This window comes from Chelon labrosus, assembly GCF_963514085.1.
Source record: "Chelon labrosus genome assembly, chromosome: 11".
NCBI lineage: Eukaryota > Metazoa > Chordata > Actinopteri > Mugiliformes > Mugilidae > Chelon > Chelon labrosus.
In genome coordinates, this window is record NC_140344.1 from 13,325,601 (window position 1) to 13,353,399 (window position 27,799).

At 46.5% G+C, this 27,799-nt stretch overlaps 1 protein-coding gene across 1 annotated transcript; it reads left to right on the top strand.

The window, feature by feature from the left end:
• Positions 1-1,965: 1,965 nt before the first annotated feature.
• On the top strand, positions 1,966-27,313 carry LOC311496198 (mucin-2-like; the record flags this gene model as incomplete). The annotated part of the gene is made up of 26 exons (XM_084555960.1): positions 1,966-2,291; positions 2,377-2,491; positions 2,663-2,753; positions 2,853-2,980; positions 3,064-3,280; positions 3,481-3,606; positions 5,265-5,379; positions 5,477-5,627; positions 5,715-5,828; positions 5,908-5,977; positions 6,084-6,221; positions 6,825-6,989; positions 7,138-7,232; positions 7,306-7,432; positions 7,543-7,798; positions 7,913-8,011; positions 8,336-8,396; positions 23,562-23,736; positions 23,873-24,120; positions 25,179-25,362; positions 25,441-25,651; positions 25,742-25,917; positions 26,490-26,559; positions 26,738-26,838; positions 26,933-26,964; positions 27,062-27,313. Coding segments are annotated over 26 exons (3,843 nt in total), but the record flags the coding sequence as incomplete, so codon positions are not given.
• Positions 27,314-27,799: the final 486 nt, after the last annotated feature.

A 27,799-nucleotide genomic window follows, 5' to 3' on the forward strand; every position in this document is an offset into this window, starting at 1 on the left:
TTAAATGTTCTTTTAAAGATTTGTCTTGTGCGTTTTCATCTTTCTCTCTTGATCTCTGTTGTATAGTTTTCAGAACAAAAGTGGTCATTAGACAGTACAGGACCAGCTTGGAGTTATCACAGAAAATGTCCCATGTGCAACTACAGGCGCCGCATGCTCCATAACTGCCAGAATTCAACTCAGAGTAAGACCAGACAGAAACACCTGATGACTGCTCAGGTTTGTAATGAGATCAGGTCATGGAAAAATCCACACGTCTGTTGTGAGTAAGCTATGTTAGTCCATGGTCTGAGCCCAAAACTCAGACCACGGAAACGCCAAATAGTTTACATAAAAATTATATTTTATTGTATTATTGAGTACAGTTACAATATTTTCAACATGCTGCCATCACCTGATACTTCAAATCAGCCAAGAAACCTTTAGGGAAAGTCAGACCATGTCTTTTGAATCCACAGCTAGGAGGTAGGAGGTTTGTTCATAACATGGGCACGTAGTCATTCAGTGGTTCATTTAATCATTGTAACCACTGTAGAGAAAGTATTTATCTACTGATAAGATAAAAAGATTCAACTCAGTCCATGTGTCACCTAAATATATACTGAATTGATTAGACACGTACTGTTATTGTTTTTTTGTTGCTATTAATTATGGTTGTCAATAACAGAAACATACATTTTGATTATTAGTGTGTGTTTGATTATTAAAAGTGTACACATTTTGTTGATCATATCAAGAAAGCAAAAGGACATTTCTTTTGTTGTTTCTCGCCATGTAAAAGTATTCTAGTGACGTGTACCTTAAGCCACGTTTGGAAAGCTGGACAATGACTAGAAGAGAATAAGAGATTAGGTTATACATCCTGTCCCCGGTGGACAGAAAAGAACAAAATGGAATAGAGTCATCGCATTACCTGACATATTTTGACCTTTGTTTGGATTGTTAAGGTGTGCTCAGTTTTTGGTACACGGGTGCCAAATGGTTTCCAATGAAAACCTCACCTGTGTACAGAAGTCTTACGCACAAGACAAGAAAAACATTTACGCAGACACTGCAGGTGCCCCGGTGAACAAATATATGTAAGCTCATCTCAAATACCTTCCTTCAAGTACATTTTTCATTTTTAGTTTTGGATTATTTATTGCAGAAGGCACTGTTTCATTTTATGTTTTTAACCAAAAAGATAAGCAAAACTAGACTAAAAATCATTGACTGGGCCTTTCTGTGTAGAGTTTGCATGTTCTCCCTGTGTCTGCATGGGTTCTTTCTGGGTACTCCGGCTCCCTCCCACCATCCAAACACATGCTCATTAGGTTAACTGGTGATTCTAAATTGGCCGTAGGTGTGCATGTGAGTGTGAATGGTTGTCTGTCTCTCTGTGTTAGACCTCCGATAGACTGGAGACCTGTCCAGGGTGTACCCCACCTCTCGCCCAATGACAGGCTCCAATCATGAGATCTGTACTTTCTTTACAATTTTCTAACAGCAACAGTGGGCCTCATTTATACTAAATAATTTATGCTAAATAATCTTCTGAGACACTGTCAAGAAAATCGTTTTATTACTCTTCTGGAAATTTATATTCGTAATTGAAGTGCAATTGTTCATTCAAGAGATAAGGAGGATGTAAGAAATGTGTATACAGGACATGAGAAAGGCGTCAGACATCCATTCAGCACGTGTTCGCCAGGTCTAGGCTATGAAACTGCAGGCCCAGCTATGAAGGTGGGTGTGAGCAAAAAATTGTGCAATCCATAAATATATAAAGGCCTGCCAAGTGCAGTCTGACTATTACCAGCTTTGGTGACAGCAAGCCCACAGTGGCAAAGATGAGGTGGAGCTCTGTGTGGTTATGTTTCCTCGCTTCGTTTGTTACCAGCGTCAGTGATGTCCAAGCCAGGCTGGGTAAGACTCAGATGGATATGGATACTTTGATAGTTTGATTATTCAGGTTAATTATTACTTAATGATTACAGTTTCTCCGGTATCATTTTAGTAAAGTCTAATTGGTATCTACATACATTTTCTTTCCCAGTTCCCAACCATGTCAGCAGCATTTGTAGCACATGGGGCAGAGAACACTTCAAGACCTTCGATGGTGATGTGTACCAGTTTCCTGGTATGTGTGAATACAACCTCGTCTCTGACTGCCATGGGTCCTTCCAGGAGTTCTCAGTGCACATAAAGAGGAAGGAAAATGATGGGCAGCCTATTGTCAGTTATGTGGTGGTCACCATCAACAACGTTTTATTCCACCTCAGCTGGAGTCTAGTGACTGTGAACGACATGCCGTGAGTTAATAAAATGAAATAAAACACAGCCTGCGAAAGTAAATCTGTTATTTGTGCATTAGAATAAAACTTGTCTTTTTCACAGTGTCACATTGCCACACTACCAGGCAGGGGTACAAGTAGAAAAGAATGCGGTTTACATCAAGCTCCAGTCCAAAGTTGGCATCACTGTCATGTGGAACGGTGAAGATGCAGTCATGGTAAAAACCAAAGGACACCTACAGTAGATTTTAATTTGTGCATTATGTTACAATTAGATCATTTATACTTATCTACAGTTATTCTTTCTGTGATCTAAGATTGGATTATTTTTTCTGAAGTGTAAGAACTGTTATTAAAATAGTAAAAAAAATCTCTTCTGTGTGTTCTAGGTGGAAATTGATCGTGAATATGAAAATCGTACTTGTGGACTTTGTGGAGACTTCAATGGTGTACCAGTCTACGATGAGTTCATTCACGCTGGTACATCTAGTTAATGACTCGATATATTTATTCATTTCACCTGTAATCTACTGTTTTTGCCGTTTGACACTACGACTACCATTACATATATGCATGCAGATCGCAGAATCAGCCCCATTGAGTTCGGCAACAAACACAGAGTTCACCATCCAAATTCTGAATGTGAGGACCTCTATGAAGGTGAAGAAGAAGGGGCTGTGAATGTGTCGGAGTCATGCAACAAATTTGTGAGTTTATTTTCCAGTAATAAATATTTAGTTACAAAGTAACTTCGCCTTTCTTAACCATTAATTTCTTTTGTCCCTTCTAGCAAGCCGCCTGTAATGAGATGCTGCGCAATGAGTCCTGGAGCTCCTGCACCAATCTGATTGACCCTGAACCTTACATCCAGGCCTGTGTGCAGGACATGTGCAGCTGTACCAACAGAACAAATGACTTCTGTGTCTGCAGCACCTTGTCTGAGTTCTCTCGACAGTGTTCCCATGCAGGAGGACAACCTCCCAACTGGAGGACATCTCAGTTCTGTGGTAACATGTTTGTTTTTCCTGTTTACATTTCATATTATGAGGGTGGATTAATTACCTTGGTGAAAAACTACTTCATTGTTCACTGAATAAAAAAGTAGTATTCAATTTTTGTTACTTAAAGAAAAAAATATATATATTTAAATGGATAAAGAATCAACGCAAAAAATCTTTAATTCTTGTACCGCATGCTTTGTTCACAGGTAAGGAGTGTCCATTCAACATGGTGTATGAAGAAAGCGGTTCCCCTTGCATGGATACGTGCTCATATCAAGATACAAGGTCACTGTGTGAGGAACACAAAATGGACGGCTGCTTCTGTCCTCCTGGTGAGTACTCTACCAGAGGTTGTGCTAGACTTTATCGTTGTCTGTCATTTTAACTGACAGGGTCATAAGAATCCCGTCATAATCTATTTTTACTCATCACTTTTTTTTTTAAATGATAATAATGACATATTCAATAGCATTTAATTTTAGTTCATTTTTAATTAATATTCAGTAGCGGTGGAAAAAAAAGATTGGGGATCCGGCTCATATAACCGGCCATCAAAGACGACTCAAGAATCATGAATCTAGACGTCTATTTAACAGACTCAGTTGAGTCCTACCACATTTGATTGATATATAATCAATAAACTGCACCATTCAAACATCTTACATCTCACTCGGCAGAGAAACAAAACGTACTACCCGACTTACTACCCACTAGCAAACTAAGGCACTCACTCATTTACGCACAATACGCAGCGCAGAGGTCACTACTACGAAAGGGGCGGCACAGTGGCGAGGTGGTTAGCACTGATGCCTCACAGCGAGAAGGTCCCGGAGTTTGAATCCATGGGCCGACTGGGCTTTTCTGTGTGGAGTTTGCATGTTCTCCCTGTGTCTGCGTGGGTTCTCTCCGGGTCCTCTGGCTTCCTCCCACCATCCAAAGACATGCTCATTAGGTTAATTGGTGATTCTAAATTGGCCGTAGGTGTGCGTGTGAGTGTGAATGGTTGTCTGTCTCTCTGTGTTGGCCCTGCGATGGACTGGCGACCTGTCCAGGGTGTACCCCCGCCTCTTGCCAGGCTCCAGCAGACCCCCGCGACCCTTAACAGGAATAAGCGGGTACAGAAGATGAATGAATGAATGAATGAATGAACTATTACGAAAGAATATTTTATTTTCTCATGGTTTAAAATATACGTGGGGTGGATGCAGAGTAGGCTATTAATTCTCTCACAACATAGGTTCCAGTGAGATTCAGTATCATAACGTGACTCACGGTCTAGAAGAAAATTCTTGTCTGTGATTAATGGTCTGAATTTTAAAATATGGTCATTTCTTTTTTTGTTTTTTTTGTCTCTAGACTGGCTATAGGTGGCAACAGATTAAGAGCATTTGTGTTTTCTCTGACATGAGAATGATCCCTGAGTCGGTTAAGTTTGGTTTCTCTGCCGACCGAGTGAGTGGCTGTTGACTCCCTGCTCTCGGTTAAGCAGGGACTCATGAGTAGTGAATCCACTACAGATTCGCTAGTCGAGTGGCTACGTGCCTTAGTTTGCTAGTGGTCAAGTCAGGTAGTGCATTTTGTTTCTCTGCCGAGCGAGACATAAGATGTTTGAATGGCGCAGTTTATTGATTATATATCAATCAAATGTGGTAGGACTCAACTGAGCCGGTTAAATAAACACTTAGATTCATGATTCTTGAGTCTTCTTTGGTGGCTGGTTCAATGACCCGGATCCGAATCTTTTTTCCCACCACTATCAGTGAAAGATCCAGGTTTTACACTACTAATCAAGAGGGACAATAGCCAATTAATATGCTCACTCGCCACCAAGTGGCCAGGGGTATGATTTTTCCGTAACAGTTTAAAAACAAACGGTCAGTGATGGAAAATATTCAGTAACCGCGAACCCTGTGCACTACAAATACAAGTTTCTATCTACTCATTACGCTATTTTTAGCCATAATTGTAATTTTATGACTCTCTACTTCAGGAACTGTGTTTGATGATATTTCCACGAGAGGGTGCATTCCTCAGTCTGAATGTCAGTGCAAATATGACAAAATCTACAACTCTGGTGAAGTGTACACACAGGACCGAGAGGAATGGTATGTTAAAGGTTTCATAATGTAAACAGGATGTGTTGTTTATTGTGAACCGACATGTTTAAATAAGATAAATGATTTGTTTGTGGTTGTTTTTCAGCACATGTTTTGAGGGTAGGTGGGCTTGTAAGAGCCTACAAATGGCTGCTTCTTGCGCAGTTGAAGAGGGTTCACATGTGACAACATTTGATGGGAAAACTTTCACCTTCCATGGAGACTGTTACTACACCCTGGCAAAGGTGGAAAGCAAGGTGAATGTCATATGAGACATAACTATCTTCTGATGAAGCCAAATCCAGTGTGGATTCAGTATGAACACTATGAATTGGATGTTTCAGGATGGCACGAGCCCAGCATTTACCATCCTGGTCCAGTTGGTTCCATGTGTAAACCAAGAGTTTGACACTTGTCTGAAGAACGTTAAATTCCTGCTGAACAATGACAGAAACAATGTAAGTTAATACTGTAGTAATATTTTTAATGCACCCTGATATCTGCAACACTCTCATGACGGGTTCTGCTTTTATTCAGGTATTAGTGTTTACTTTTGATGGCAAAGTAAAGCAGAATACGCAGACCATCAGTTTGCCGTACAGCACAGGTGGGTTAGAAAACAGGAAACTGATTAAAACGTTATTGTCAGTTTTTCTTTATCCTGCGGTATCAGATGGTGATCTTATTGATTATCTATTTGATTTTGTTTAAAGGAGATGTCGTCATATTCCGCCCTTCATCTTTTCACATATTGCTCCAAACAAGTTTTGGGTTGCAAATTCAGATCCAGCACGTTCCTATCATGCAAGTTTATGTCAGACTGGAGCAGAGCTACAGATCAAAGACACGTGGTGAGTTTTACAGTTCTCTCAACAATAAGCTTTGCTGTTATTAAATTACCAAAATATGTCATTAACAGAGCACAGCTCCACATTAGTACTTACTCTAAGATAAGACAATCCTTTAATTTATCCCTCAGTGGGGAATGTTGCAGTGTTGCAGAAGCGTATAGTTTTAAGGAAAATTAAAAAAAAATTAAAAAAAATGGCAAATTAAATACAACAGTAGTCATACATATGTAGTTTAAACACACCACAAAGATTACAGCCATCAGTATGTTCTGAGATGGAGTTAGGAGCTCAGACCTCTGAAGGAGCTCAGAGTAGACATTACATTTATCATCTGACCTAAGAGGATCCCCCTTGAGGTGCTAGAAAATGTTACTAGGTTGTCTTCACTGAGCTTCTGGCAGAAAATGGATGGATGTTTTCTTTAAAAAAAAAAAAAAACATTACTCATTACAGTGACAAACAGAAAATATCAGGATCTTTTTCTTCTCAACAAACAAAGAAAAATCTTGCCAGTTTCAGACAGTATTTGGCTGGCTGTATGTAAGCGCTGGCAAACTTATTTCTGTTTTATCCTAATAATTGTGATGTTTATCTTTTCTCCAGGTTTATGTGGGGACTACAACATGGTCCTGTCTGACGACATGAGGACTCCTCAGGGAATTGTGGAGGGAACTGGAGCAACCTTTAGTAACTCCTGGAAGGCCAACCTCATGTGCCCGGACAGACCGGAAAGACTTGATGACCCCTGTTCCCTCAGTGTGGAAAATGGTAGTTTTAAGGAGGTTTTCTTTTGTTAGTCAAGTGTGATGATTTAAACACTAGTTAATATTCTGGGAGTGTTCTATTCATGATAACTAGATAGCTGTGAGTTGTAAATGACATGGACAATAAAAAAATATTGTTTTTTCTTTGTCAGAGTTGTACGCCAAACATTGGTGTGCCTTGCTAGAAAGTCCAGATAGTGTCTTTGCACAGTGCTATTCAGTGGTGGATCCTGAGATGTACTACAAGGTACAGCAGAACCTTTGTCTTTCACTGAATTTGATGGGACTGCAATTTTGTAAAAGTGTCTTGTCTTCTGCAGCGATGTACATATGCTAGTTGTAACTGTGAGAAGAGCGAAGACTGCCTCTGTGCTGTTTTCTCCTCTTACGCACGAGCTTGTGCATCAAAGGGAGTGTTCTTGACAGGCTGGAGGGACAGCGTGTGTGGTAAGGGTACCTTTCATTATATTAAAGTAGAGCTGAGTAACGGTTTCTGGAGTTTGCATAAATAGTCATAAACCTATTAAGTATCCATCTTCACATTGTCTACAAAACAGATAAATACTCAAACAGCTGCCCAGATTCTCAGACCTTCGCTTACAAGCATCAGAGATGCCAGCTGACTTGTCAGTCATTGGGCTCAACGCAGCAGAGCTGCACCTCTGACTTCTTGCCTGTGGATGGCTGCTCCTGCTCTGAGGGTCACTATCTAAATGAACACGGCATATGTGTCCCCATGGAAAAATGTCCTTGTTACCATAACGACGTCTACATTAGGCCAGGGAGTTCTATTACCATCAAAGACGAGCACTGGTGAGTCAGTTCAAATCAGAGCAGTATTGTAATGTGTGCAGTATGTCAGATTCACAGAAAGTACATTTTTAAATACTTTGTGCTGCATCTGATATCTTTGGTGTCTTTTTCCAGTGTGTGCACAAGTGGAGTGCTCCATTGCCGTTCTTCGAGATTGCACACATCAGGTCAGTTTTTTGCTGATCTCTTTTTTTTCACACCACAAGAAATTGAGTGAAATACTGTGTATTAGATACAATAATACATCAAAAGCTTCTGCTTTCCTTACAGAGTGCCCTCATCCAAAAGTGTTTGTCAACTGCTCTACTGCTAGCACGGGAGAACTTGGACAGTGTGCTCAGACTTGTTTGAATCTACACAGCAGTACCTGTGTAAGCTGTTTTGCTGCCGTTTCTTCTCAGTGTCAAATGCAGTATCTCTGTCTAATATTTGTTTCTGAATTTAATGGCGAACACACGCAGTAGTTCAGTCATTCATTAATTTTCTGTAATATAGCAATATATTCTTTATCGCTATCCCCTCTTTCTGTCCTCCCAGGACTCCACAGAGTGTGAACCTGGCTGTCAGTGTCCTAGTGGCCTCTTTGATGATGGCAAAGGTCTCTGTGTGAAAGAAAGTGAATGTCCATGTCAGCATGATGGGGATCTATATGCCCCTGGAACACAGATTCCCAACCAGTGCAACACCTGGTATGGCCATATTTGAATCTAGAGAGTGATACGATGATTATGAGTTTTGTCTGCTTGTTGTACTTGCAGTATTCTTAACATGTTATTATATTTAACTGTTTCTGACACATGTAGCACCTGCAAAAGTGGAAACTGGGACTGCACACAGAATAAATGCCCAGGAACTTGCATTATTTATGGAAGTGGTCACTACACTACATTTGATCAGAAAACTTATGCGTTTCAAGGACATTGTTCCTATGTTGCTGTCAAGGTAAATTAAAATTATAAGTTTAATATTACATATACAGAAACTCCCTAATAAGTTTTAACTGTGTACATTTATTAATCAAAATGAATATGTCTTATAATATAGTAATGAATATGAATGACAAATGATTTGTCAGTTCTCTCCTGGGGATGTTTATCTTATTTTATGTAATTTTCTACATGAGTTTTAAACGAATGTTGAACACACAGATTGATTAATTAATCTTTTTCTTTTAAGAACAAATGTGGCAACAAAACAGTACTGGACAACTTTGGAATTTTTACGGAAAATGTTCCATGTGGAAGTTCAGGCACCACGTGCTCCAAAACTGTCCGAATTCAGCTCGGGGTAAGACCTGATATACACATCTGATCTGGGCCTAAAATATTCAGCACAGTTAAATCAGCTAACAGGATTTTAATATTGCAATGCAAACTAAAGAAATCTTGTGTACACTGCAGCAAAAAGAAATCAAGCTAACAAAGGGGCACCATGAAGAGGTAAACCTGGGAAATGGCTCCGTGATTCCATACAGAATAAGGAAGGATGCCTCGTATCTGGTCCTAGAATCAGACATTGGTCTCTCAGTGATATGGGATCGCAAAACAACTGTTCGCATCATACTGGAGCCACAGCACAGCGTGAGTCACAGTAATTCTTGTAACTTGTAAAATTGATTCTTTAGAGATTTTCTGTGCAGCATAGCATTTTAATTTGTTGCTGATAATTTTCTTCTACCTTGTTTAGCAGTTTGGGACAACAATGATACCAATGTAGCATTTATTATAATAAACACATTCAATACTCTGTTTATCAGCATGCTAGGAGTTGTGCCAATGACTCATCCATTCTTTTTAATCACTGTACAGGGACAATTATGTGGACTGTGTGGAAATTTTGATGGCGATGGACAGAATGACTTCACCATCCAGGGTCAGATGGGGGTGAGCAACCCATTACAATTTGGAAACAGCTGGAAAGTGTCCAGCACTTGCCCAGATGTGGAAGTTAATATTAACCCTTGTGAATTAACACCCACTCGACATCACTGGGCAAAAGTGATGTGCGGAATCATAACTGGAGTTACATTCAAAGACTGCCACAAAAAGGTAATGACGGAGTTGTCTATCAAATAAATAGCCGTTGTTGAAAGCATTAAAAACATAGTTAAATCAATCTTCCTCTTGGGCTGACTGAACAGGTAGATCCACGTCCTTTTCATGACAACTGCGTGAAAGACTCATGCGCCTGCGACACTGGAGGAGACTGTGAATGTTTCTGCACAGCTGTTGCAGCTTATGCCCAAGCTTGTAATGAGGCCGGTGTCTGTGTTGCATGGAGATCTCCAGACATCTGTCGTAAGTAAAATACTTTCTAGTATAGGAGTGTGTTTTGTTTTGGTTTAAGTTTTTTTTTTTTTTTTTAATTGGCACAAGACGCTGTTTTGGTTTGCCTAAATGATCATGACTCCAACATTTAAAGATGACAAAGTTTTTTTCTCTAAAGAGATGAAATCTAATATCGTCAATTCAATGCGTAAAACTTTATTATATATTTAATATGGTAATATGTTAATGACTATAATGTGTAATTACAGCCTGTATTCAGAGAGTCTGTGGATTTCCGTGTGTATCTAATATTAATGTCAATATTACATCCATTCATTACCTTTTGTGATTATCTATCACACTATTTCTGTCATGTGTTATACTTCATACAAAAAGGTCAGTCCTCAGACCTGTAATGGAGAACATATCAGATGGGTTTTTGTTCACAGAAATGTAGTTATCTTAAAATATATAATAGATGTGACAGTATGTATTTACATAACAGATCTTCTGTCTTTCCTTCTTAGCTATCTATTGTGACTACTACAATCACCATAAGGGATGCACTTGGCATTACAAGCCTTGCCACACACCTTGTTACAAGACGTGTTTGAACCCGAAAGGAAACTGTAAGAACCGTATACCCAAACTGGAAGGTAAGATGTTTATGAGAACGCATTGTCAGAACTTACATTTGAGAAACGTGTGGATCAAAGATGTAATGTTTTTGATGTGCTTTTCACAGGTTGTTACCCTGAATGCCCAGATGATGAGCCCATATATGATGAGAACAAGGGGATATGTGTGGAGCGTTGTGAAGGTTGCTACTACAACGGGATTTTTTATAATGAAAATGATGTTATTTACAATGTGACTGACAACATGGGAATGTGCTACTATGCAATCTGCATTAATGCAACAGTGATACAAGGAGGAAAACCCTGTTCAACACCAACACCAACACCAACATCAACAACAATTGCCACGACGACAACAACCACACAGCTTCCTACTACAACTGCAGGCCCAACCACAGTAGCTACGCCTCCACCAACTCCAGCTCCTACTACTACTGAACCTCCTACAACAACTACAGTACCAACTACAACCACAGTAACTACGTCCCCACCAACCACAACTCCACCTGGCACTACCACCTGTATAATAACATGTAATTGGTCAGACTGGTATAACGTGCATGATCCAATAACAGATAGAAGTGACTGGGAAACATACAAGAACATCACAGATAGTGGTAAACAAATATGTAAAAATCCCCAACAGATTGACTGCAGACCAGTCGATTATCCAGATTACACCTTGAGTGAATTTATGAGTGCAACTGGCCAAGTAGTTACTTGTGACGTGGATTATGGTTTAATATGTAGAGAAAAGGACCAACTACGACCTCCACGAAAGTGCTTCAACTACAAGATCAGGGTATGCTGTGAGGTGATTTTCTGTGAACCCACAAACCCACAAACCCCACCTCCTACTACAACAGCAAGGCCAACTACAACCACAGCAGAACCAACCACAACCAGTCAGACAACGATCCAGCCAACCCCACCTCCTACTACGACAACAGGGCCGACCACAACTACTAAGACCACAGCTCCGCCAACCCCACCACCTACTACAACAGCAGTGCCACCCACAACAGGGCCAACTACAACCACAACAGAGCGCAGCACCACAACCACTAAGACCACAGCCCCGCCAACCCCACCCCCTACTACAACAGCAGTCCCACCCACAACAGGGCCAACTACAACCACTGAGACCACGGCCCCACCACCCCCACCTCCTACTACAACAGCAAGGCCAACTACAACCACAGCAGAACCAACCACAACCGGTAAGACAACGATCCAGTCAACCCCACCTCCTACTACAACAACAGGGCCAACCACAACCCCACCTCCTACTACAACAACAGGGCCAGCCACAACTACTAAGACCACAGCCCCGCCAACTGCACCCCCTACTACAACAGCAGTGCCACCCACAACAGGGTCAACTACAACCACTGAGACCACGACCCCACCACCCCCACCTCCTACTACAACAGCAAGGCCAACGACAACCACAGCAGAACCAACCACAACCAGTAAGACAACGATCCAGCCAACCCCACCTCCTACTACAACAACAGGGCCAACCACAACCCCACCTCCTACTACAACAACAGGGCTAGCCACAACTACTAAGACCACAGCTCCGCCAACCCCACCACCTACTACAACAGCAATGCCACCCACAACTACTAAGACCACAGCCCCGCCAACCACACCCCCTACTACAACAGGGCTATCTACAACCACAGCAGAACCAACCACAACCAGTAAGACAACGATCCAGCCAACCCCACCTCCTACTACAACAACAGGGCCGACCACAACCACTAAGACCACAGCTCCGCCAACCCCACCACCTACTACAACAGCAGTGCCACCCACAACAGGGCCAACTACAACCACAACAGAGCACAGCTCCACGGCAGAGCATAGCACCACAACCACTAAGACCACAGCCCCGCCAACCCCACCCCCTACTACAACAGCAGTCCCACCCACAACAGGGCCGACCACAACTACTAAGACCACAGCTCCGCCAACCCCACCACCTACTACAACGGCAGTGCCACCCACAACAGGGCCAACTACAACCACAACAGAGCGCAGCACCACAACCACTAAGACCACAGCCCCGCCAACCCCACCCCCTACTACAACAGCAGTCCCACCCACAACAGGGCCAACTACAACCACTGAGACCACGGCCCCACCACCCCCACCACCTACTACAACAGCAATGCCACCCACAACTACTAAGACCACAGCCCCGCCAACCACACCCCCTTCTACAACAGGGCTATCTACAACCACAGCAGAACCAACCACAACCAGTAAGACAACGATCCAGCCAACCCCACCTCCTACTACAACAACAGGGCCGACCACAACCACTAAGACCACAGCCCCGCCAACCCCACCCCCTACTACAACAGCAGTCCCACCCACAACAGGGCCAGCCACAACTACTAAGACCACAGCCCCGCCAACCCCACCACCTACTACAACAGCAAGGCCAACTACAACCACAGCAGAACCAACCACAACCGGTAAGACAACGATCCAGTCAACCCCACCTCCTACTACAACAACAGGGCCAACCACAACAGGGCCAGCCACAACTACTAAGACCACAGCCCCGCCAACCGCACCCCCTTCTACAACAGCAGTCCCACCCACAACAGGGCCAACTACAACCACTGAGACCACAGCCCCGCCAACCCCACCACCTACTACAACAGCAAGGCCAACTACAACCACAGCAGAACCAACCACAACCGGTAAGACAACGATCCAGTCAACCCCACCTCCTACTACAACAACAGGGCCAACCACAACCCAACCTCCTACGACAACAACAGGGCCAGCCACAACTACTAAGACCACAGCCCCGCCAACCGCACCCCCTACTACAACAGGGCTATCTACAACCACAGCAGAACCAACCACAACCAGTAAGACAACGATCCAGCCAACCCCACCTCCTACTACAACAACAGGGCCGACCACAACCACTAAGACCACAGCCCCGCCAACCCCACCCCCTACTACAACAGCAGTCCCACCCACAACAGGGCCAGCCACAACTACTAAGACCACAGCCCCGCCAACCCCACCACCTACTACAACAGCAAGGCCAACTACAACCACAGCAGAACCAACCACAACCGGTAAGACAACGATCCAGTCAACCCCACCTCCTACTACAACAACAGGGCCAACCACAACAGGGCCAGCCACAACTACTAAGACCACAGCCCCGCCAACCGCACCCCCTTCTACAACAGCAGTCCCACCCACAACAGGGCCAACTACAACCACTGAGACCACAGCCCCGCCAACCCCACCACCTACTACAACAGCAAGGCCAACTACAACCACAGCAGAACCAACCACAACCGGTAAGACAACGATCCAGTCAACCCCACCTCCTACTACAACAACAGGGCCAACCACAACCCAACCTCCTACGACAACAACAGGGCCAGCCACAACTACTAAGACCACAGCCCCGCCAACCGCACCCCCTACTACAACAGGGCTATCTACAACCACAGTAGAGCACAGCACCACAGCAGAGCACAGCACCACAACTACAAAAACCACGGCCCTTCCACCCCCACCTCCTACTACAACAGCAGGGCCAACCACAACTACTAAGACCACAGCTCCTCCAACCCCACCCCCTACTACAACAACAGGGCCAAGCACAACCCCACCTCCTACTACAACAACAGTAGGACCTCTCACTGGTCCCTTAACATCACACACAACACTCACAAAAGGAACCGCCCCGCAAAAAACCGCACAAACAACCCAAACATCCGTAACATCAGGGTTAACTACAGCCACTGAGACACCCACAACAGGTCCAACTACAACCATTGAGACAACAGCAAGGCCAACTACAACCACAGCAGAACCAACCACAACCATTAAGACAACGATCCAGCCAACCCTACCTCCTACGACAACAACAGGGCCAACCACAACTACTAAGACCACAGCTCAGCCAACCCCGCCACCTACTACAACAGCAGTGCCAACCACAACAGAGCACAGCACCACGGCAGAGCATAGCACCACAACCACTGAGACCACAGCCCCGCCAACCCCACCCCCTACTACAACAGCAGTGCCACCCACAACAGGGCCAACTACAACCACTGAGACAACAGCAAGGCCAACTACAACCACAGCAGAACCAACCACAACCAGTAAGACAACGATCCAGCCAACCCCACCTCCTACTACAACAACAGGGCCAACCACAACTACTAAGACCACAGCTCAGCCAACCCCGCCACCTACTACAACAGCAGTGCCAACCACAACAGAGCACAGCACCACGGCAGAGCATAGCACCACAACCACTAAGACCACAACCCCGCCAACCCCACCCCCTACTACAACAGCAGTGCCACCCACAACAGGGCCAACTACAACCACTGAGACAACAGCAAGGCCAACTACAACCACAGCAGAACCAACCACAACCAGTAAGACAACGATCCAGCCAACCCCACCTCCTACTACAACAACAGGGCCAACCACAACTACTAAGACCACAGCTCAACCAACCCCGCCACCTACTACAACAGCAGTGCCACCCACAACAGGGCCAACTACAACCACAACAGAGCACAGCACCACGGCAGAGCATAGCACCACAACCACTAAGACCACAGCCGCGCCAACTCCACCCACTACTACAACAGCAGTACCGCCCACAACAGGGCCAACTACAACCACTGAGACAACAGCAAGGCCAACTACAACCACAGCAGAACCAACCACAACCATTAAGACAACGATCCAGCCAACCCCACCTCCTACTACAACAACAGGGCAAACCACAACTACTAAGACCACAGCTCAGCCAACCCGGCCACCTACTACAACAGCAGTGCCACCCACAACAGGGCCAACTACAACCACAACAGAGCACAGCACCACGGCAGAGCATAGCACCACAACCACTAAGACCACAGCCCCGCCAACCCCACCCCCTACTACAACAGCAGTGCCACCCACAACAGGGCCAACTACAACCACAACAGCGCACAGCACCACGGCAGAGCATAGCACCACAACCACTAAGACCACAGCCCCGCCAACCCCACCCCCTACTACAACAGCAGTGCCACCCACAACAGGGCCAACTACAACCACTGAGACAACAGCAAGGCCAACTGCAACCACAGCAGAACCAACCACAACCATTAATACAACGATCCAGCCAACCCCACCTCCTACTACAACAACAGGGCCAACCACAACTACTAAGACCACAGCTCAGCCAACCCGGCCACCTACTACAACAGCAGTGCCACCCACAACAGGGCCAACTACAACCACTGAGACAACAGCAAGGCCAACTACAACCACAGCAGAACCAACCACAACCATTAAGACAACGATCCAGCCAACCCCACCTCCTACTACAACAACAGGGCCAACCACAACTACTAAGACCACAGCTCAGCCAACCCGGCCACCTACTACAACAGCAGTGCCACCCACAACAGGGCCAACTACAACCACAACAGAGCACAGAACCACGGCAGAGCATAGCACCACAACCACTAAGACCACAGCCCCACCAACCCCACCCCCTACTACAACCGCAGTGCCACCCACAACAGGGCCAACTACAACCACAGCAGAGCATAGCACCACAACCACTAAGACCACAGCCCCGCCAACCCCACCCCCTACTACAACCGCAGTGCCACCCACAACAGGGCCAACTACAACCACAGCAGAGCACAGCTCCACAGCAGAGCATAGCACCACAACCACTAAGACCACAGCCCCGCCAACCCCACCCCCTACTACAACAGCAGTGTCACCGACAACAGGGCCAACTACAACCACTGAGACAACCGCAAGGCCAACTACAACCACAGCAGAACCAACCACAACCAGTAAGACAACGATCCAGCCAACCCCACCACCTACTACAACAACAGGGCCAACCACAACTACTAAGACCACAGCTCAGCCAACCCCGCCACCTACTACAACAGCAGTGCCACCCACAACAGGGCCAACTACAACCACAACAGAGCAGAGCACCACGGCAGAGCATAGCACCACAACCACTAAGACCACAGCCCCGCCAACCCCGCCAACCCCACCCCCTACTACAACCGCAGTGCCACCCACAACAGGGCCAACTACAACCACAGCAGAGCATAGCACCACAACCACTAAGACCACAGCCCCGCCAACCCCACCCCCTACTACAACAGCAGTGCCACCCACAACAGGGCCAACTACAACCACAACAGAGCACAGCACCACGGCAGAGCATAACACCACAACCACTAAGACCACAGCCGCGCCAACCCCACCCCCTACTACAACAGCAGTGCCGCCCACAACAAGGCCAACTACAACCACTGAGACAACAGCAAGGCCAACTACAACCACAGCAGAACCAACCACAACCAGTAAGACAACGATCCAGCCAACCCCACCTCCTACTACAACAACAGGGCCAACCACAACTACTAAGACCACAGCTCAGCAAACCCCGCCACCTACTACAACAGCAGTGCCACGAACAACAGGGCCAACTACAACCACAACAGAGCACAGCACCACGGCAGAGCATAGCACCACAACCACTAAGACCACAGCCCCGCCAACCCCACCCCCTTCTACAACAGCAGTGCCACCCACAACAGCGCACAGCACCACGGCAGAGCATAGCACCACAACCACTAGGACCACAGCCCCGCCAACCCCACCCCCTACTACAACAGCAGTGCCACCCACAACAGGGCCAACTACGACCACAGCAGAGCACAGCTCCACAGCAGAGCATAGCACCACAACCACTAAGACCACAGCCCCGCCAACGCCACCACCTACTACAACAGCAGTGCCACCCACAACAGGGCCAACTACAACCACTGAGACAACAGCAAGGCCAACTACAACCACAGCAGAACCAACCACAACCAGTAAGACAACAATCCAGCCAACCCCACCTCCTACTACAATAACAGGGCCAACCACAACTACTAAGACCACAGCTCAGCCAACCCCGCCACCTACTACAACAGCAGTGCCACCCACAACAGGGCCAACTACAACCACAACAGAGCACAGCACCACGGCAGAGCATAGCACCACAACCACTAAGACCACAGCCCTGCCAACCCCATCCCCTACTACAACCGCAGTGCCACCCACAACAGGGTCAACTACAACCACAGCAGAGCACAGCTCCACAGCAGAGCATAGCACCACAACCACTAAGACCACAGCCCCGCCAACCCCACCCCCTACTACAACAGCAGTGCCACCCACAACAGGGCCAACTACAACCACTGAGACAACCGCAAGGCCAACTACAACCACAGCAGAACCAACCACAACCAGTAAGACAACGATCCAGCCAACCCCACCTCCTACTACAACAACAGGGCCAACCACAACTACTAAGACCACAGCTCAGCCAACCCCGCCACATACTACAACAGCAGTGCCACCCACAACAGGGCCAACTACAACCACTGAGACAACCGCAAGGCCAACTACAACCACAGCAGAACCAACCACAACCAGTAAGACAACGATCCAGCCAACCACACCTCCTACTACAACAACAGGGCCAACCACAACTAGTAAGACCACAGCTCAGCCAACCCCGCCACCTACTACAACAGTATTGCCACCCACAACAGGGCCAACTACAACCACAACAGCGCACAGCACCACGGCAGAGCATAGCACCACAACCACTAAGACCACAGCCCCGCCAACCCCGCCACCTACTACAACAGCAGTGCCACGAACAACAGGGCCAACTACAACCACAACAGAGCACAGCACCACAGCAGAATATAGCACCACAACCACTAAGACCACAGCCCCGCCAACCACACCCCCTTCTACAACAGCAGTGCCACCCACAACAGCGCACAGCACCACGGCAGAGCATAGCACCACAACCACTAGGACCACAGCCCCGCCAACCCCACCCCCTACTACAACAGCAGTGCCACCCACAACAGGGCCAACTACAACCACAGCAGAGCACAGCTCCACAGCAGAGCATAGCACCACAACCACTAAGACCACAGCCCCGCCAACGCCACCACCTACTACAACAGCAGTGCCACCCACAACAGGGCCAACTACAACCACTGAGACAACAGCAAGGCCAACTACAACCACAGCAGAACCAACCACAACCAGTAAGACAACAATCCAGCCAACCCCACCTCCTACTACAATAACAGGGCCAACCACAACTACTAAGACCACAGCTCAGCCAACCCCGCCACCTACTACAACAGCAGTGCCACCCACAACAGGGCCAACTACAACCACAACAGAGCACAGCACCACGGCAGAGCATAGCACCACAACCACTAAGACCACAGCCCTGCCAACCCCATCCCCTACTACAACCGCAGTGCCACCCACAACAGGGTCAACTACAACCACAGCAGAGCACAGCTCCACAGCAGAGCATAGCACCACAACCACTAAGACCACAGCCCCGCCAACCCCACCCCCTACTACAACAGCAGTGCCACCCACAACAGGGCCAACTACAACCACTGAGACAACCACAAGGCCAACTACAACCACAGCAGAACCAACCACAACCAGTAAGACAACGATCCAACCTACCCCACCCCCTACTACAACAGCAGTGCCACCCACAACAGGGCCAACTACAACCACTGAGACAACCACAAGGCCAACTACAACCACAGCAGAACCAACCACAACCAGTAAGACAACGATCCAACCTACCCCACCTCCTACTACAACAACAGGGCCAACCACAACTACTAAGACCACAGCTCAGCCAACCCCGCCACATACGACAACAGCAGTGCCACCCACAACAGGGCCAACTACAACCACTGAGACAACAGCAAGGCCAACTACAACCACAGCAGAACCAACCACAACCAGTAAGACAACGATCCAGCCAACCCCACCTCCTACTACAACAACAGGGCCAACCACAACTAGTAAGACCACAGCTCAGCCAACCCCGCCACCTACTACAACAGTATTGCCACCCACAACAGGGCCAACTACAACCACAACAGCGCACAGCACCACGGCAGAGCATAGCACCACAACCACTAAGACCACAGCCCCGCCAACCCCACCCCCTACTACAACAGCAGTGCCACCCACAACAGGGCCAACTACAACCACTGAGACAACAGCAAGGCCAACTACAACCACAGCAGAACCAACCACAACCATTAAGACAACGATCCAGCCAACCCCACCTTCTACTACAACAACAGGGCCAACCACAACTACTAAGACCACAGCTCAGCCAACCCGGCTACCTACTACAACAGCAGTGCCACCCACAACAGGGCCAACTACAACCACAACAGAGCACAGCACCACGGCAGAGCATAGCACCACAACCATTAAGACCACAGCCCCGCCAACCCCACCCCCTACTACAACCGCAGTGCCACCCACAACAGGGCCAACTACAACCACAGCAGAGCATAGCACCACAACCACTAAGACCACAGCCCCGCCAACCCCACCCCCTACTACAACAGCAGTGCCACCCACAACAGGGCTAACTACAACCACTGAGACAACTGCAAGGCCAACTACAACCACAGCAGAACCAACCACAACCAGTAAGACAACGATCCAGCCAACCCCACCTCCTACTACAACAACAGGGCCAACCACAACTACTAAGACCACAGCTCAGCCAACCCCGCCACCTACTACAACAGCAGTGCCACCCACAACAGGGCCAACTACAACCACAACAGAGCACAGCTCCACGGCAGAGCATAGCACCACAACCACTAAGACGACAGCCGCGCCATCCCCACCCCCTACTACAACAGCAGTGCCGCCCACAACAGGGCCAACTACAACCACTGAGACAACAGCAAGGCCAACTACAACCACAACAGAACCAACCACAACCAGTAAGACAACGATCCAGCCAACCCCACCTCCTACTACAACAACAGGGCCAACCACAACTACTAAGACCACAGCTCAGCCAACCCCGCCACCTACTACAACAGCAGTGCCACCCACAACAGGGCCAACTACAACCACAACAGAGCAGAGCACCACGGCAGAGCATAGCACCACAACCACTAAGACCACAGCCCCGCCAACCCCACCCCCTTCTACAACAGCAGTGCCACCCACAACAGCGCACAGCACCACGGCAGAGCATAGCACCACAACCACTAAGACCACAGCCCCGCCAACCCCACCCCCTACTACAACCGCAGTGCCACCCACAACAGGGCCAACTACAACCACAGCAGAGCATAGCACCACAACCACTAAGACCACAGCCCCGCCAACCCCACCCCCTACTACAACAGCAGTGCCACCCACAACAGGGCTAACTACAACCACTGAGACAACTGCAAGGCCAACTACAACCACAGCAGAACCAACCACAACCAGTAAGACAACGATCCAGCCAACCCCACCTCCTACTACAACAACAGGGCCAACCACAACTACTAAGACCACAGCTCAGCCAACCCCGCCACCTACTACAACAGCAGTGCCACCCACAACAGGGCCAACTACAACCACAACAGAGCACAGCTCCACGGCAGAGCATAGCACCACAACCACTAAGACGACAGCCGCGCCAACCCCACCCCCTACTACAACAGCAGTGCCGCCCACAACAGGGCCAACTACAACCACTGAGACAACAGCAAGGCCAACTACAACCACAACAGAACCAACCACAACCAGTAAGACAACGATCCAGCCAACCCCACCTCCTACTACAACAACAGGGCCAACCACAACTACTAAGACCACAGCTCAGCCAACCCCGCCACCTACTACAACAGCAGTGCCACCCACAACAGGGCCAACTACAACCACAACAGAGCAGAGCACCACGGCAGAGCATAGCACCACAACCACTAAGACCACAGCCCCGCCAACCCCACCCCCTACTACAACAGCAGTGCCACCCACAACAGGGCCAACTACAACCACAGCAGAGCACAGCTCCACAGCAGAGCATAGCACCACAACCACTAAGACCACAGCCCCGCCAACGCCACCACCTACTACAACAGCAGTGCCACCCACAACAGGGCCAACTACAACCACTGAGACAACAGCAAGGCCAACTACAACCACAGCAGAACCAACCACAACCAGTAAGACAACAATCCAGCCAACCCCACCTCCTACTACAATAACAGGGCCAACCACAACTACTAAGACCACAGCTCAGCCAACCCCGCCACCTACTACAACAGCAGTGCCACGAACAACAGGGCCAACTACAACCACAACAGAGCACAGCACCACGGCAGAGCATAGCACCACAACCACTAAGACCACAGCCCCGCCAACCCCACCCCCTACTACAACCGCAGTGCCACCCACAACAGGGCCAACTACAACCACAACAGAGCACAGCACCACGGCAGAGCATAGCACCACAACCATTAAGACCACAGCCCCGCCAACCCCACCCCCTTCTACAACAGCAGTGCCACCCACAACAGCGCACAGCACCACGGCAGAGCATAGCACCACAACCACTAAGACCACAGCCCCGCCAACCCCACCCCCTACTACAACAGCAGTGCCACCCACAACAGGGCCAACTACAACCACAGCAGAGCACAGCTCCACAGCAGAGCATAGCACCACAACCACTAAGACCACAGCCCCGCCAACGCCACCACCTACTACAACAGCAGTGCCACCCACAACAGGGCCAACTACAACCAGTGAGACAACAGCAAGGCCAACTACAACCACAGCAGAACCAACCACAACCAGTAAGACAACAATCCAGCCAACCCCACCTCCTACTACAATAACAGGGCCAACCACAACTACTAAGACCACAGCTCAGCCAACCCCGCCATCTACTACAACAGCAGTGCCACCCACAACAGGGCCAACTACAACCACAACAGAGCACAGCACCACGGCAGGGCATAGCACCACAACCACTAAGACCACAGCCCCGCCAACCCCACCCCCTACTACAACCGCAGTGCCACCCACAACAGGGCCAATTACAACCACAGCAGCGCACAGCTCCACGGCAGAGCATAGCACCACAACCACTAAGACCACAGCCCCGCCAACCCCACCCCCTTCTACAACAGCAGTGCCACCCACAACAGCGCACAGCACCACGGCAGAGCATAGCACCACAACCACTAAGACCACAGCCCCGCCAACCCCGCCACCTACTACAACAGCAGTGCCACCCACAACAGGGCCAACTACAACCACTGAGACAACAGCAAGGCCAACTACAACCACAGCAGAACCAACCACAACCAGTAAGACAACAATCCAGCCAACCCCACCTCCTACTACAATAACAGGGCCAACCACAACTACTAAGACCACAGCTCAGCCAACCCCGCCACCTACGACAACAGCAGTGCCACCCACAACAGGGCCAACTACAACCACTGAGACAACCGCAAGGCCAACTACAACCACAGCAGAACCAACCACAACCAGTAAGACAACGACCCAGCCAACCCCACCTCCTACTACAACAACAGGGCCAACCACAACTAGTAAGACCACAGCTCAGCCAACCCCGCCACCTACTACAACAGCATTGCCACCCACAACAGGGCCAACTACAACCACAACAGCGCACAGCACCACGGCAGAGCATAGCACCACAATCACTAAGACCACAGCCCCGCCAACCCCACCCCCTACTACAACAGCAGTGCCACCCACAACAGGGCCAACTACAACCACTGAGACAACAGCAAGGCCAACTACAACCACACGTCCTGTACCTGAGTGCCCTAAATGGAATGTCACGGTAAGACTGTTAAAGTACCTAGCACAATAACAGCTGCAGTATTTCATGTTTGTTCTATTAAATATCTAAACATACTAATATTTTTTTTCCTTTAGCAAAATGAGACATTCGCCTTGTGCAATTGCACCATGGCCAGATGCATTGAGAACAATACAATTGAAATACTTGAATATGAATGTCCACCCATTGAGGATATAACCTGCACCAACGGCAAGAAACCGGTTCTTGTATACGATGAATATCACTGCTGCCAACATTATGTTTGTGACTGTAAGTTATTTTCACAGTAAAATATTCATTAATACAGATTCATAGTGGGGCATTTGTGTTGACTTGTTTGTTTTCTTTCTTTTAAATATGTTTTATAGTGAACTTTGGATTTGAATTTTTTTTTGTTTCTTTTCAGGTGTATGTGAAGGTTGGGGAGATCCTCATTACATTACATTTGATGGTTTATTTTACAGTTATCAAGGAAACTGCACTTATGTTTTGATGAAAGAGATTATACCAAGACATAACTTGAAGATTTATATTGACAATGTACTGTGCGATCCCACTGAAGATGTTTCTTGTCCAAGATCAATAATAATATCATACAGATCAGAAGTTGTCACACTCAAGAATCATAATCTTATTGGAGCAGCAAAGTTGGAGGTAAGACTGCTGTATATATACACTATATGCTTTCTTTAGTGTTATTATATGTCATTAAAAATTCACAAAACTAACTTAAAGGAACAGTATGTAAGAAATGTATTTCAATTAATCATAAAATGGCCCTGATATGTCACTAGACATGAAGAAATCATGTTCATTTCAAATACTTATATCACTGACAACAGTGGTCCGGCCAGGATATTGGCATTTAAAAGTGAGAGTTGCAGCCCTCAACTGACGTTATTGTTGTCATTTTGTGTTTTGGTCTGAGGCGCCACCCTCCACCTATCGACCAATCACGAAGTCAGTAGAGTTTCGTCTTCCGGGTTGCCAGCTCTGCTCTAGTTACCGCAGCTGCAGCTACGAACGTGTCGGATAAAACATGTATAACGTTACGAAACCTAAGACCTCGTTATGAATCCGAACTACGTCGTGACAAAGTCCGAAATAAAACAAGGATTTGTATAGGAGATGCCTTTGAAAGATGGAGACGGCTGAAAACGGAGAAGAATTTGAAGACAGACGCCAGCGTTGCTAATTTTCTCCTGGCTAACTTACTTGTACATAATGTAAATGGACATTTCAAATATTCACGACAGTCGAACAAAGTTATGCATGTTCGTGCAAAGTAACGTTACGTTAGCGCATACAGAGGAGGTGGGTCATCGAATTGAAAAGGTGAGGAATTGTTTGGGAAATAAAAACGGCGAGTCGTCATTGCTAACATTAGCAATGCATTATGAGTCCGTTTCTCTGTCATTATGCTGAAACGCCGAGGAAAACAACATTAGCACGTCGATTATGGCAATGTGAAACTGTGTGAAAAATGTGAGTAGCCTAACGTTACCTCGGTAACCTGGCAACCTCGAGTCAGGGGGGAGGTTGGAGGGGATACACCGTTCTACAGTATTTTGAAAGTGATTGCAGTACCAGTTTTGGACAGTTTTGGCCACAATCTTACATACTGTTCCTTTAAAGTAGATCATTAATGTAAACAGAATATATTTTATTCTGTCTTTATCTTGTCTTATGATGTTGTATTTTTTTTTCTGTAGGCACTGAAAAATGAAGCAGGCCTGAAACTACCTTATTCACAACAAGGTGTTAAGATCATGAATTCTGGCATTAACTTGATTTTGGAGATCCCTCGCCTAAAAGTGGTCATTACATTTGGGATCACTGGCTTTAGTATTACCCTTCCATCTCAACAATTTGGCGGTAACACAGAAGGCCATTGTGGTAAGAACTCTCTTTTTTTAGCCACGTTCACAAATCCCTTGTCAGACTACAATATTAATGGTTTGTGACTACTGTCAGGAACATGCAACGACAACCAAGCTGATGACTGCAGGTTGCCTGGAGGCAAGCTAGTGGAAAGATGTGAAGAGATGGCAGACCACTGGCTTGTAAATGATATTTACCGACCCAACTGCCAAAAATCACCTGTACAACCCACCAATGTACCTGAACCAACGTCAAACCCAGCTCCATGCAAGCCAGACTCCGTATGCAACCTGCTTAAGAGCAGGTAGGCATTTTATAATCCATGTTGTAGCTCACATCATCCACATTAGTGTTGACATGTTGTTTATTTTTGTTTTGTCTTTTTCCTTTGCAGTGTCTTTGCAGAGTGCCATCCTTTTGTCTCTCCAGAGAATTTCTACAGAGGCTGTGTTTTTGACAGCTGTCGTGTTTCCAACCGAGCAGTTGAGTGCACCAGTTTGCAGACTTATGCTGCTGCCTGTGCTCAGGCTGGGGTTTGCCTCCACTGGAGGAATCACACCACACTGTGTGGTAAGCAACCACCCACAATTTTATTGAAAATGTTGGGATCATTGGAATCAGAAAAGAATGTTATTTTCTTTTACTTTTGTTGTATTTATCACACACTAGATAGACTACTGCGCATTTAATTATATATAGAGCAGTGTTTTTCAACCACTGAGCCGTGGCACACTAGTGTGCCGTGAGAGACCGTCAGGTGTGCCGTGGGAAATTATCCAATTTCACCTAATTGATCTAAAAAACATTTTTTGAAAACGAATTAATTATCTGCAAATAATATGCCATTGTCAAGTGTCTGTATATATATATATATATATATATATATATATATATATATATATATATGATTTTTCTTTGTGTTTATTTGATTCCTATTCAAGACACTTTGACAAGAATGACTTTATTTTGTTAATATAGGCTACAGAGTTTCATTTTTTAACATTTTCGGTTGGTGGTGTGCCTTGTGATTTTTTCAATGAAAAAAATGTACCTTGGCTCAAAAAAGGTTGAAATAGAGATATAGAGAACTATAGTAGGCAAATGTTAAAAAGAAACTGTTGAGTTCTTTTCTTCACCCACAGCCAGCAACTGCCCATCAGACAAAGTTTACAAGCCATGTGGCCCTGTAGAACCACCAACCTGTGAAGACAAGTAAGTTCCTGCAAAAAAGTGTATTCATTATGAATTTTATTGTACAATTTAGCATTCCCTCAGACAGAAGTGATATGTGTTTATAGTGACAAGTAGACAAAAATTGTGTATTGATTGAAAGGATATATGAAAGACAACATAAATGAACAGTTGATTGTTTTATTATTTAATTTTACAGTCCTAGTGAACCAACTATGAACTTTACCACTGAGGGCTGCTTTTGTCCTGACGGAATGAAACTCTTTAACAAAAAATCTGGAATATGTGTAGAAAAGTGTGGTAAGTGCAGTGTGCTGTATATCCTCAAGTGTTACCATTACACAGACTATACTGTATCAGTCATGAAGTCCTACTGAATTGTTCATTCTCACAGGATGTCTCGATCCTGAGAGCATTTCTCGTGAGGTGAGTCAAGTCCCTTGTTCATGTTCAGTTAAAATCCTAAAATGCACTGTTGACTTGAAAGAGAAAATTAATTCACCATTTTCTTTTATTCTTTTAGTTTAATGAGAGGTTTGAGTACAAATGCCAGGACTGTGTCTGTGAGGAGTCTAAGACTGTGACTTGCAAGCCTAAGGCTTGCCCAGCACCTCCCATAGCAAACTGCACTGGTGCAGGTTATGTCCCTGTCAGCCAGCCTGATCCATCGAACCCCTGCTGTTCTGCTTCTGTTTGCCGTAAGAAACTTTCCATCAATCATACATATTTGTCTTTTAACACTTTCAGATTAATATTTGCTGAAAACAGTCACTGAATGTGGTTCTGAATACAACGTAATAACTGATTTGTCATCTCCAAAGAATGTCGAATCAGCACTTGCCCTGACGTCAGCATGAACTGTGGGGCTGGATATAAGCTGACAGTCAGTGTCCCTGAGGGGAAATGCTGTCCAGAACATACATGCGGTAAACTCATATATTCCATTTGGATTGATTTAAAAGCAAATGACCACTTTTACTTTACTTATATTGTCCTTGCTTCATCTCTTACCATTTCCTAGATCATAAAAGAGTTTGTGTCTACCGAGATGTTGAATACCAGGTAAATAGGAAATAATATATATATTATAATAGACATAATTAGTTATTACTCAACACCATTTACTTCCAGTGATTTCAGCTGCACATAGGTCTATATGGCTAAATGCTCACGTATGAACACATTTCTTCTTCATTTTCCAGCCTGGTTCCTCAGTTCCTGCCAATACGTGTGAGGATTGTACCTGTTCCAACGAGGTTGA